The 14762-nt window shown below is 29.1% G+C and overlaps 1 protein-coding gene across 1 annotated transcript; it reads left to right on the top strand.

The window, feature by feature from the left end:
• The first annotated feature begins 13299 nt into the window (after positions 1-13299).
• Positions 13300-13933, top strand: LOC125840698 (auxin-responsive protein SAUR71). The gene has a single exon (XM_049519665.1). It carries the CDS (start codon positions 13347-13349, stop codon positions 13734-13736), a length of 390 nt encoding a protein of 129 aa, XP_049375622.1. The 5' UTR covers positions 13300-13346; the 3' UTR covers positions 13737-13933.
• The last annotated feature ends 829 nt before the right edge of the window (positions 13934-14762 follow it).

The following is a 14762-nucleotide window of genomic DNA, read 5'->3' as shown; positions in this document are numbered from 1 at the left end:
CCTATGATTACATTAATTTTCACCCCACTACTAATAGTATATACTAATTAGTAGTTTCACCCCACTACTAATTAGTACTACTAGTATGAGTAATAAATAATCTTGGACTATGTATCAATTATTATTGATATTATAGTCACCTAAATCATATGAAGTATATAAACTTTAACTAATATTTTAAAATATATATAATTATCATATTGATGTTATAATAATTGAATTTTATATAATTATGACTATCTAAAATTTCATCATAAATAATTTTTTTAATTCTAAAGATTAGTAAAATTAATATTTAAGAAAAAGAATAACACTATTTTGAGGCGAATGAAGTAGTACGACATATCACTCATTTATAAAAGTAATTATATATTTTAATTATAATCAAACCAATAAAATGTTGCATTAATTGGTCAGGTAAAATAAGAGAAAAGACATAAAATCACTACTGAAATTGTCTTGAATTTTAAAAAAGACACATTAATTTTGCAATCATCCTATTACATCACTAAACAATTTTGAACAGATATTATTATATTATTTTTCGACCAACCCCATATTTTAAGAAGCAAGTATGTTCACACACCTATCATTACATGACACATGTCAATTTAATTAAAAATGTAATTTTTTTTCATTTTAAGTTTTTTCTTTATTTATTTTTTCTTTATCTCTCTCTTACTTTTTGACTTATTTTAATTTTGTTTTTTGTTTTTTTTATACAAAAGACCTCATACTATTCTCTAAACTTTAGTAAATTATTGATAACAAAACTAATTATTTTTCTAAGAAAATTTAAAATTTTGAAGGTATCATCAATTACTCTTTTTCATATAGCTTCAAATTAGAAATGATAATTTTAAAAGAATCAATGAATTTCCCAAAAATTGAAAGAAGTTAATTGAAATCGGATAAAAAAACTATATGATACTTCCTAATCATCTTGAAATCTAATGGGTTTATCAAATTGTTCGAAATGTAAAAAAATATTTGGATAAAGTTTTAAAACTAGCAAAACTAATAGTAGTAAAAAAGGAAGATGAAGTTGTGGTAAAAATGGTGAAATTGAAAGTAAGAAGCTTCAATGGAGATGACAATGAATTTTTGAAGAAGAAAGAAGAAAGAAAGAAAGAGAAAAAATAAAAAGGAAAAAAATTTAGAAAATAAGAAAATATACTTTATAATAAAATAATTATATTAATGTGGACCAAAAATGATGTAATAATATCAGTTTAAGATTGTTTAGTGGGGTAATAGAACGCCCGTTTAGTTAAGGTGTCTTTTTTTTAAATTCGGGATATTTCTCAGTAAAATAAACCATAAGGAAAAATTTATTCATGGGAACTCAAAGGCTGATATTAATTAAAAGTAATATAAAATCAAAAAAGTTTGATAGAGACATAACCATTAAATTGAATAAACTTAAAATAATAAGTCAAAAGATAGAACGGAGAATATTATTTGAGAGGTAGCCATCAATATTCAGCAATGTTTCAACATTCAAATTAACAAAACTCAGAGTTGGTGTGCAGGAAATTAATTATAATTTATAGTAGTTGAAGAATATTATATTAGTAGTACACCAAAATTCTAAATATGGAAATAGTCGATCCACGACATACGCGGGATCCTTGTTCACATTATAACGAAGATAAGTTCAAATTAAACTTCAACTCAAGTTGTCAATCAGACGTAGAAGTGACAAAATTAATTCATGTAACACATAATTTTTCCCCCTCCGTTCAAGTTTTGTTGAGTTAATGATCTATCTATTTGATGACTCAAAAATTTTGATCCGTTTGATTCAGCTCATTAAAAAATTAAACTTATTTAGGCAACATATGGGACAAGTACATAAATAGTTGATTTGAGGACCGTTATTTAAATCATAGTTAAGTTTTATAAGTTTGTGTAAGATAAACATATTTATGATCAATTTCAAATGTATGAGATCGAAGTTGAAAAAATTACATCCAGAATCTTAACTTCTGACAAAAAAATCTGGTGTCATGCATATTATTTGTGCAAGTAAACTTTCAATATTTTTTCGTATATTTTGTTATTACTATTTATGTGTGAAAACGTAAAATCTATCGGAATTTTGATTTAAAACTATTTAAAAATTGTAATGGGTATATATTTATGGAGTGAACATAGTTGTCCAAATATGTAACACCATTTAATCTCTGATTTAGGATAAGATTTGGGCTAATTGGTGGGCCTTTCAGATGCCACGTCTCTTTGGGCCTTAAATGGTCCATCTGTAAAACAATCCTTCCGTTAGTGTGCTAATCTACAAAAGGATGAATGAATAACAAAGCTAATATTAACAGCTAAACAACGAGCTAGGAAATATAATAAACACTCAATGAGCATCTCAACGATAAATTACATTATTCTCCATGCAAAAAGAGTTACAATATCACTATTTGTGAAGTCAAAAAGATTTTTCTAAAATTAAAATTTCCCCAAGAATAGGAATTAGGATTATACTTTTTTACGTAATTTTTACACTATAAAAAAACAATCTGTCGATGTTATATTCTGAAATTATGCACACCAAAACTCTTATACTGGGCAACGAAAACATAAAATTTATGCAGAATAGCATACATTTACTGTTTAAGAAAATTGTAATTCGTGGCTACAGTTTTCCCAATTGTTGTTATTCATCTGATTTGTCTAAAATCAGAATTTGTATAATTCGGTTCTTGATTGTATAGATCCAGAATTTTGTATATGCTTATCCTAACTATTTATATACGATTTATGAAAAAATCATAATAAATTACCATGTTTGTATATTGACAAGCGAAATATACAAACATAATACCCTATTTGTATATTCGCAAGCGAAATATACAAATGGGCATAAATATACAAGCCCAACCTCCATAGCAAAAGACACAATAGCTATGGAGCGCAATTATCCAAAAATAAAAATAAAAATTGAACCTTATTATGTCTTGTAGATTTGCTATTTCTGAAATTTTCTCAACAATGTATTGGTCCTCAACAATTTTATGGGAGAGATGAAAAGTTCGTATTGACCCAAATCAGTCACAGAAAAAGCCCATCTGATATAGTATTGGGCTTATCCTTGTAATGCCCAAGTCTTGATGAGACCTTATGGATTTTGAAAAATGAAAAGGGAATGTTATGAGATTACAAGATTTTATAGTAACAACGAGAGGGGTTTGCTTTACTAAGTAATTGTATTAAGAATCTTTTTTTTCCCCACATTATAGTGTACTGGAATGTGCACATTGGATTTTGATCCAAGTTAATATATAATGGCAAAAAAGGACTAGTTAAATTTATCCTTGTGGTTAAAAGTTTGGTTCGATCACTCATATACATGTTGATTGGTGTGTTAATGACACCACAATATTGAACTAAAATTATAACGACGAGGGCATGAATGAGTAAACATTAAACCAAAGGCAAAGTTTGTCCTTTCAGCAAAGTACAACGACTGATCTGAATCTTTTCTTGATAAACAAAAATATTGAAGAAATTGATCCTTCCACTATTAGAAAATATTGTATTTGAACCATGAAAATGAAGAAAATCTTATGCTTCTTGTTTAATGAGCCCTGCTCGTCACCAATAAGTTCTAAATGACAAGTTATTTTAATTAAAAGAAAACTTATAAAATAAAACTTGAATAATATTATTTGAACTTAGAAATTAAATAGTGAATCAACACATCATAGCAATCCTTGTCGATAAGTAATTATAATGTAATATAATTTTAGTTATTATTGTTAAATATTCTTTCTTTAACCCTAAATATGAGAAAAGTCAAAACAAAATTATAGAAACCCGATAATCAGTAACAGGCCCCATGCATGTGATGCAATTATATATATTCTTCCTTAACCCCCAAAAGAGAAAATTGTATTCTCTTAATCTTTTGGTTGTTTAATCCCAAATATATAAGTGACTATACAGGTCGTGATTATATATATGAGTTGGAGACACGTTAATGAAACAAAAAAATAAAAATGATTTAATTGGTAAACAAGTGTTTAAATGAGTAGTCAACATAATTTTAGTTTAAGTGGTGTTCACATGTTGTGGCTTATTAATTTCCAAGATTCATGATGGTTTACAACACATTAATATATAATTAATTAGTGACTTTTTCTTATCTGTAAAGGCACCATAATCTCTGTCAATACTATTAATATTAATTTTTAGCTTAATTCTTCTTCTTTATGATGTCAGTCTTTGAACAAAAATTAAACAATGATAACCTATACCTTAGCTTCTGCATCATCCTAATAGCTAGTGTGTACGTATCAATATTATAAAATTATCATTAATCAAAAATTTATTCATGATATATTTTTATCACCGCTATATATGCCTTGCGGTGATTATAATTATATAAATATCCTTGATATTTCAAAGTTCACTTCTAAATCAGATGAACTAAGATTCTGTTTTTAGTTTATTTTCATTGAATTTTCAGTTTGACTTGTTCAAGTCGGTCATTTATGCAAATTTAGTACTAAGATTTTTCTAAATTTTGGTTAGGAAACATTTTTAAAACACTAAAATTCAAATGGTATCATGGAATTATTCCCGAATAACTTGAGTTATAGCACGTACCGTACGTCAAACATATATATACTTCTTTTCTATGTAATAAATAAAATAATATCCCCAATAAAAATATTGTAAGTTAAACTTAAAAAGTCAAAAGTAATAAAATTTAAGTTGACCATTTTGGAAAATTGTCCTTTTAGTCCCTTAAATACATACCGACAAACTCTAATATTTATCTTTTTGTTCAATTAATTAATATATGCATTTTGCATCTTTCATCTATCTAATTGTGAATCTTCACAAACTTAATGATTATTAAGTACTATATCATAATATTATTGATGTATTATGTTAAAATTCTATTGTTAAACCATATTTGAGGGTGACAAGATTCTAGAAACAATAAACATTACTACATATTTCCGATATAAAATTAAATGAGCAAAAAATATACATTCTAATTAATTGAAGATAATGTGCTTAATCAAATAATACAAGGATTAGAATTAAAATTCTCTAATAACTAAAGGCCCAAAGGTGTAACTAACTCAATCTTAAACGCCTATTTGTTTTTTTTTTGTTTTTTTTTTTGCTCTGAAATCGAAAGGATTTTATTTATTCAATAGTAGGTTCATCCATACAAAAAGGAACTGATCTAAACAATATAGTTCCATTCACATCTCTTTCAAGAGCTTTTAGTGTAAAGGAAGGAGATGTTTCAAAAACAAACAACTTGTTCATAGACATATTTGGACCCATAGTCTTCCTTCCATATTCCGCTAATATATATGCAACTGAGTTAGCCTCCCTCATTATATGTTTCATTGTTGATCCTCCCATCAGTAAGGAGCATTGACCTGCCATCCGAATAAACGTCTATTTGTTGCTTGCCACCAAATATAGTTCGTGTAACTATTTAATAACTGATTGATAGGTGTTTAACCCAAATAAGGAACATCTACAATGATAATAAAAAAGGTAATGAAGTCACAAAGGAGTGAGACGAAATGTATAGGAATCTCTTCATTTTTAACAAAATCTCTTAAATATAAACATTGAAAATCAAAAACAAAATTCTTGTTAGGAAGTGTTTTTCTCATTTTATAAGCATACAACACATTCTGAATTAGTGAATTTTAAACACCTAACTCATAAAGACACAAAAAATCAGGTCATGGAATGGGAGCTGTAACGTTATTTTCAAAAGGTAACCCTACCTTTTTGTTATTTAGTCAGCATTCCATTGATGAAGGCGAAATTGATCAAAAAGAAGATACTATTATCGTCAATGCACAAAGTTGATGACTCCCTCACATTCCTAAAGGACACACTGCCAACCAACTACTTGCTCAAAATGGGGCCCTCTTCATCCCATCCATCCGTCGTTTGGTATCCACCTTGAAACTCTCAATTAATTTAAATTTACATCGAAAAAAGTCTATTTAGAGGAAACACTTCCTATCCGAATTTTTTCTATTTTCTGGATTTGAAATTAAAACTTAGCTCAAATTAAGAGGGGGGTTGTTATATAATTTGTTGCAACACATCATTTGATTGTAAATGGGACTCTATTCATTATTCTCTATTCTCTATCTATTATTTTACCAAGAACCTAAATAATTAACTAAAGACCAAAGCAAGTTAGAGTTTAAGACCTTTATAACCACTAAAGTTTTTGACTTCATTGATTATGACAAAAGAGTATGTTAAAATCTTCAAATTAAGTCCAATTGATAGAACTTTTAATAGCGTATAATTTTGACTTTCAGTCACTATTAAATTTAAAAATGAATTTATTCAGTAACAACAAAACTATAATGAATAATATCTAGATTTTTTCTTGTCTCAGAGTTTATTGTAGAGTTGTTTTCTGGTCCAAATCGTTGCGTAAATTGCGAAACAAATATGACATATTGTGAAGTAAAGAGGACCCAGTCTCACCTAAATTGCCTCGTTAGCATTCAACACAAAAACATGTCCCTTTCCCAACATGGTGACCCAAATTAACTGACCATCACTTACGTTTGCTTAGTCCTCAACCAAATGTTTATTCACAAATAAATAGGAGTTCCAAATTTCAATTTAAATGTCTTTTCATAGAAATTTCATGTTCCATCTTCTTAGAAATAGTCAGCATTAATATAGAAGACTCTAGATTGATTGATTGTAGTATTGATCACCAAATTATAATCTGTATAATCCAATGTTTATTATTGTACTAATTAATATGATTTTCTTAGACACTTGAGTTCAATCATTTTATATTCTTTCCAAATAATTATTGGGTTGGAATAATTAAAGATATATACTCAGTGATATCGTTCATTCTAAGTCAAATACACTTAAAACAGATGTAATTAGTTCATCACGAGCCATATATCGTACGTATAGCTAGCTAGATACTCTGGTCATGAGATTAATCGATTAAGATGTAGATGAATTCCAAGGAGGAATTATTTGACACAACTCATGAAGGCGGCTGTTTAATTTAAGCAATTCCAAACGGTAAAGTTGTTAGTATAGAATTTGAAGAAGCTCATTTCTAATAATTTTATATATTTATAGTCTCTAAAGTGGAATGGAATAGATGGGCAGATTAAATAAAACCTTATCTTTATTTGGCTTTTTTGTAAAAGTGGATTGGATGTGGAGTATCCTTTAGATGACTTAAGTGGACTACAACGTAAGAAAAAGTGGTTTGGTTTGGTGAGTCATTAATATTTATCTTTGGACGTTGTATGATCATCTTATAATCCTAAAATAAAAAGAGAAAAGACGTAAAGGAGATGGCACTATTAATTTCACTGCGGGTCAACCACCCAAACTTTTACAACAAAAATAGAGTGAAGGAAAATTAATTTGACCAATGGACTCCAGCAGTGAAAAAAGTGTTTATAGTTTTAAAACGTATTCAATAGTATACACCGATCGACTACCGTCAAACATCTTTCATTAAAGATAAATAATGATATCGTTCGAATATTTTTAACTATTATAAAAAACATGTATATATAATAATATTACATGAAAAATCATTATCAAATACACTAAAAGGTAAAGTGAAATATTATTATCAAGAGATAGGAGTATAATATATATACATTTAATATTAAATATAATCGGGCAAAGAGTGTTAATTGACTCCCTTTGAAAACGAGTAATTCCGACATCAATTAGTATATTAGAATCCATATAGACTTTAATGTATAACGATTTCGTAAGCCAAAAAAGTGTTAATTGACTCCCTTTGAAAACGAGTAATTCCGACATCAATTAGTATATTAGAATCCATATGGACTTTAATGTATAACCATTTTGTAAGCCAAAAAAATCGTTTGTAGGGCATTAGTGTAAGGAATTAAGTAGAGAGCATCAACTTTTGCACCTAAAATTAAATACGTATAATTATTCATAGAATTCAATAATTCTTTTTATCCTAATTTATTTATACTTTAACCACTATTCAATAAAGTAGGTCATACTTTGGCTAATTCCAAGAGAATGTATTGTTCATTTTCATATATCTAAAGACAACTCATTTTCTTACGGCGTGTGCGTGTATGTGCATGAAAAAAAATACCAATAGATTTATTTGAACATTCTTTGGGAGGATGAACTTTATGACATTCTAATTATTTTTGTGAGACGTAAGCAATTTATAATAATAAAAATATTTGATCCTCTATTTATTTCCTTGATCCTCCAAATGTGAATAAATGGAAAATTCAATCATCATTCTTCCATTGTCCTACTTTTATTTGTTTTGTCCATAACTATGGAGTTATTGTGAAAGCTATTTTCTTTCATTACTTTTTTTGCTATTTTCTTTCATTACTTTTTTTACTATATAAGAGTCAAGGCTTGTATAGAAATTTCAGCAAAAGTGGGTCCAATTTTGAATATCATGAACCCTTTTTAAAAGAACAATCTGAATCACCCTTACTCAGTAATACTAATATTTTATTTGATATAATTGATTTTTTTTATTAATTAAATTAAATAAAAGTGAAGATAATCTTTTAACAAGGTGGGGTTAGAAGAATATGAAAAGCAAAATATATTGTTTTACTGAAAAATTAAAAAAACGTTATTAATTTGGGATGTATTAAAGGGCATATTTGCGTGGGACGTAAAAAGCAACGTAACTGACGCAAAAAGAAAGGGCGGTTCGTGGATATTCACGTCATGTCCGGTTGTCTCTTTTTTTTCTTTTTAATGTAAATTAATTAGGGGCCCACTTTTCGTGTACTATTTGACTGTACGGCAACTAAGAAAAAATCACGCCACTTGTTTCTTTAATTAATACAATTATTTAAAGAATCCGATGGACAAAATATTCGTTTACTAATTAAAAATGGGTCCCATTTCTTCTTTTCCGTACTCAACAATCTTGTGATATAAAAAACAATGGAAGAGAAAATTACCAAGAGCGTATTTAATCAATCAATAGTTTAAATAATATACGATCAATTTATAATATCTTCTGAGTGTGCGAAAAAATAGCTTAAAATGTAAAGAGAATTGTATATAAGGTTTAGAGTATTTTTAATTGAATGTGAGATATTTTTGATGAAATTTATTATGCGTATGTAAATTAAAACGAATAATATTATATGCATATTTTTCCTTAAAATATAATAAATCTTAACAAGATGATTATGAAAAGGTGGAGTGATAGCAAATGGCCTAACTTAATGTCTTTAATTATCCATTTGCTACCCATAATTTTAAATAAGCATACATGAAAAAGAAGTAAATGATGAGCTTGTTGGCGAAAAACATATCATATTAAGAGTAATTTTGAATTATTTAAGTCAAAACAGTATCATGCTATGTTAACTTCTTATAATAAGTAACAAGACTTAAAGAATACAAATATAATGTCATTTATACATTTTTTTTCGGGCGTTCAAACAATATAGGAGTATTTAGTTATTTAGTCCCCTTATTTCAAAAGAAAAAAGACTAGTTATTATTTGAAGAATCAACTATAGCAATTTAATTATGTGGAAAGAAAATTTTGAGAATGGGGGCGGCAACTAATTATGTTACTCAAGCAAGTTAATTTCAAAGGACATCTTTTTAAAAAAGTAGTGGCGTGGGATTCATGTGAAATGGAACTATCAAGGTACGTAGGGTTATAACTTATAGATATATAGACATGGTGGGATAGGAGAGATAACAAATGAATTAAAGACATTAATTTGTATTAAGTACTTGTCTTATTCACTAGCTAATTTCATCTATTGGCGTGCGGCCATGTTAGTTTCTCCTATCAACAACTACCAAAAACGAACTTGTCTAAAAATTACAACATATGTCTGTATTCGATTGGTTCTGCATTTGCTTTATGGACCATATTATAATTATTATTATTTTATTCTAATCGATCTGGTGCGCACAAAATTGAATTACTTAAATAAAATAGTTTAGGTAATTATACGTAGTAGTTGGATATATGTCCTTTCCAGATACTAGTAATAAATTACATACTCTGTATAAATAGTTATCCAGCTTGTCTAGAAGATCTTTTATCCCAAAAGATCATATATATATATATATATAGGTGAAAATGTTCGATTATGGCTGTCTGGCAGTTCAATGTATCTTCTGAATTGTGATAGGATTGAAGAATGGCAGTTGATCATCTGAGGTTTTTAGAGTTGGCCACGTGCTCTCAGTCTGCTGCAAGGCATGGATATTTGATACTACGTACACTAACATTTCTGACCAAGATTTTTTTTTAAAAAACCTATAACATATGTACGTTAATACTCCTTTCATAGTTGCACCTAACGGTGGATTCAAGAACCATGGATATTTATGTTTGATGTTGGGGAGAGGTAATTAAAATATATTAGTGAAATTAGTTGAGATGAGCAGAAATCGATGATTATTAAAAAAAGACTACTCCACCATATATAGTAATTAGTAAGTATGTAACGTGGATAATTGTAATTATCATCATGTAATACTATCATATTGTTTTAAAGACAGTGTAGAGGACATGAATTGGTGAATTAATAGAGTTTTAGTATAGTTGAAATGATTCGATTTCATTGATATATATATAGTAGGGGTCTCGATTTTGGTGTCTCAGTTGACTTGTTCTTCTGCGATCTGAGGAATGGGGGATTGTCTGCAGACAAGATTCATTTAATTTCTTCCCATTTCTACACTCCCTCTTCCATAAATTACTAAATTGTTTCTTTTCCCTGTTGTAAAAGATTCAAAACAGATAAAATAATTTTGCGAAAGTTAGCATAGATATTGTCATCAAATACTAGTATAATTGTTTCCAACAAATTTTCTCAAATTAATACAAAAAAATACTTTCTAGAATTAAAAAAAAAAAAGATTTTATCCATCAAGATTGTGAGTATAATTATGTTCCTTTCATGTAGAGGTGTATTCAAGATTTCGAAATGATAGGTGAACTATTATGAAAAGGTAGATCTAAGATACAAAATTGATAAGATTGACATTTAGGTTTTTATTATTGAAATATATATATATATATATATATATATATATATATATATATATATATATGATTTCGGGAGAGGAGCATATATGGATTCACGTGAATCCGATGACTCCATCCTGCATACGCCCCTGCTTCCACTTACTCTTCTCTTTGATATTTGATGTCTTGATCTTTTTATGAATATATATTCCAAAATATATTTAATTTAAAAATATTTCTTCAAGAAGAATTCCACAAAATTTAATGACAGATAAGAATATTCCATAAATATGATTATGCTTTTTGTTGGTGTTACACAACTTTTAGAATATTGAATGAGTAAATACGTAGGAGGAAAGGAGAATATGTATCACGGAAACTTTGCTTGGAAAAGGATGATACACAAATTAAGCAGGGTAGGCTTGCCTTAACAAACACAACTTTTCCATGAAAACACATTATAATATCACGACTCCAACGTTTCCACTACTTATTTTCGGCTCCTCCTTTTGTTAGTTTCCATTTCACGCAAGGCCACTTGTTTTTTCTCCCCTAAAATATGATCACCTTAATCATATTTTTTTTCCTTTCAATAATCACTTTCGAGTTTGATCAATTCGAATTCATATTAAGAAATCGCATTTTGAGATTATCAACAATCGGTTGTGGAGTCAGGACTGTCAGAAGTAGCACAACAAAAACTCTTTTCAAAAAGTAGAACTAGTGAGATTCGTAGTTGAATTAGACTCTTCTATATCCATTTTCATATTATGATTAAACCCATTATATATTGTTCACACTCTAATTATTAGGTTTGAACGTGAGGGGATATGTTTGATGTCCCGCATTGGTTAGTGATGTAATTAGCCTTATTTTTCTTTATATGGTATTAGTAATCCACGTCTCGCTATATGCTTTAAATGAAAGAGTATATACTATTTTACTGTAACTTTTGACAGTACATGTAATTAATTACTTGTAAATTTGTTTGAGTATTAGTTTTTATTTGACGGGAGATATAACTCCATGAATGTGTCACCTTAGCTTATAGGTTTTAGTGTTTTTTACCATATGCCAAAGTTTCACTGGTAGCAATTTCTTTTCTTATTGTTATCTACAACAATATTTACTTGCTTCTTTATTACTCATTCCAATTAATCTATAATATTAACATTCTTTGTTTAATTAATGATGAAGTAAATTGGGGCTAATTACCGTCAAACCAATCCCTAGGTATGCGTGTACCCCATCAATCTCAAACTTGTCTAGGTACACATAATTAGTGATGTCTACAAAGTGAATGCTACCTAAAATTAAGACAATTTTCCCTAAATTACTTCCCCCCAAGCTTTGTTTTGTTTATGGTATTGGTAGGTATCGTTAGTTATACGGTCCATTTGTACTCATGTACCTTGTAACCAATATTCTTTCTTAATGGAGTAATTATATACTGATAGTTTCCTCAAACACTTCACACCAATTTTAAGTTGTTCCTTTGCCTAGATTTGGAATACACTCCATTTGTCTACATTTGTCACTGTGTGACTTGACATATCCATTAAGAAAATAATTATTGATATAGATATTTTATCAAACTATCCCTATTAAATAATTTTTAGTATTAAGTCTTGGAAAATGATTTGGAGAAAGAGTATTTAATATTGAGGTAAAACATGGAAAAATATATTTATCTTTTCTTTGATATGTCAAAAGTGACAAGTGAAAATGTAAAAATTATTTTAGAAATAAGTGACAAGTAAAAATGAACGGAAAGTATATATGGACAAAGAGAGATAGATTAATTAAGAAAATATAGATATGTATTTGTGCTCAATTGTTTATTACATACGGTAATAGAATAACTAGTTGCAATTCTCTGTTTACTTCACTATTATTGTATTTGACTCTAACCTTAGAATTTCACTAATTGAAGAATATATAAGGCAAATCGAGTCCTCATTAAGTAAAAAATAAAAATGTGAAAGTTAAAGAAAATGTATTTTCCATGTTTTACATAATAATAAGTTTTGGATGGATGTAGTCAAGTGTTTGATTAATTAATGTAGTGAAATTAGTAGGTAATTAAGGGGGGGGAAAATAGAAATGTGCACACATCCCCACTAACAATAATTGTACCTGCCAAGTACGTCTATCTGTACCTCCTAACTATCCCTTGTTTCTTTAATAAAACACCCATCTATCTATCTATATAAAGCACCAACCCCCACACTCTTTCTCCCTCAACTTCCTCACACACACACACAACTCACACATTTCTCCATAATTATTATTGCCCCTCCCCTTAATCAACATCAACAACAAAAACATGAAGAAACTTATTCGACGTTTATCGCGTGTAGCTGATTCCTCCTCTAACTACTCCTTGCTCCGTTCTGAATCCCGCTCCTCCTCTCGTCCCCGTCGTCTCCAATCCTTCCGTACCGGAAAGCTCAGATCCGGCACCGGAGTTCCTGAAGGACACCTCCCTGTTTACGTCGGTGATGAGATGGAGAGATTTATTGTAAGTGCTGACCTTCTCAACCATCCTATCTTTGTTGAGCTCTTGAATAAGTCTGCTCAAGAGTATGGTTACGAACAGAGAGGTGTTCTTCGTATCCCCTGTCATGTTCTCATCTTTGAACGAGTACTTGAGGCTCTTCGGATCGGTGATGACCTTCAGGATCTTCTCACTGCTCTCTCCGATGACTTGCTTTAGCACCATTTTTCTCCTCTCCAACAGTGGAATTAGCGGTTAGGTAGAGCAGATCGATCGATCATGTTTTCTCTGTTTTTTCCCCCTTTCTTTCCGAGTCTCTGTAAATATTATGTGGAGGAGGACTTCAGCACGAAAATGTGATTGACATATACTACTACAGTACTTTTTTACTCTTAACATTTTTGTTATTTCTCAAATACTACTCATCATCTAAATTAATTTTGAAAACGCCTGCCCGGATTTTCCGAGATTCGCGGCCAAATTTCATTCTAATCCTGCGAGCTGGAATGTTAATACTTTTGGATCTGTAAAAGTTAGGGGTACTTTCGTAATACTGAAACACCAGCTCATACACATGATATACTACTTCCGGTGTGGACTTTAAGGATATTTACTCAAATTAAATTATTTAATTAGGCAAAAATATATGTTAATTAATCATATTTGTAGCATATATATAGGTTCAATTAGTTGATCAAATTGATTCTGTCCCACAAGAGTCTATAGATCGGTTCATAGTATTTCTAACAATTAAATTAAGCTGGTATATTTGCAATGAAATACTAATTAAGTTCCAATTTAATAAAAGTTGAAAGAGTTGGACCTATGACTCATTTTAATGCGTCTCATTTCAACTCAAAAATTAACTCATTCGTTAACTAAATCAATTTATTTCGACTCATCACCATTTAATTTGATAATTCCTACAAATGGTTTCGTGAAATTAACGTCCAAACAACTCCAACATTACGAATGATTTTTTATTTAAAAAAGATGGAGATGAGAGTTATCTAATTATATAAATGCATGATAATAACTATTCGATATAAAAATAGAATTAGATTGAGTGTTACAAGTAAATGATGAAGAAAGGGTAAAAGTTAAAGAAGTGCATTAGGTTTATTCCTAAATAGTCACACCTACCTAAAACATTGTGGACGTCTTTAATCATCTCTAAAAACTAGCAACACCTAATTTGATTAGGTAAGACTTGGACCGCTTATAACCCAAAATATAATGTCAACA

This window comes from Solanum verrucosum, unplaced genomic scaffold (assembly GCF_900185275.1).
Source record: "Solanum verrucosum unplaced genomic scaffold, falcon-dt-bn FXZP01000277.1, whole genome shotgun sequence".
NCBI lineage: Eukaryota > Viridiplantae > Streptophyta > Magnoliopsida > Solanales > Solanaceae > Solanum > Solanum verrucosum.
This window is presented reverse-complemented; position numbering and strand designations above follow the sequence as displayed.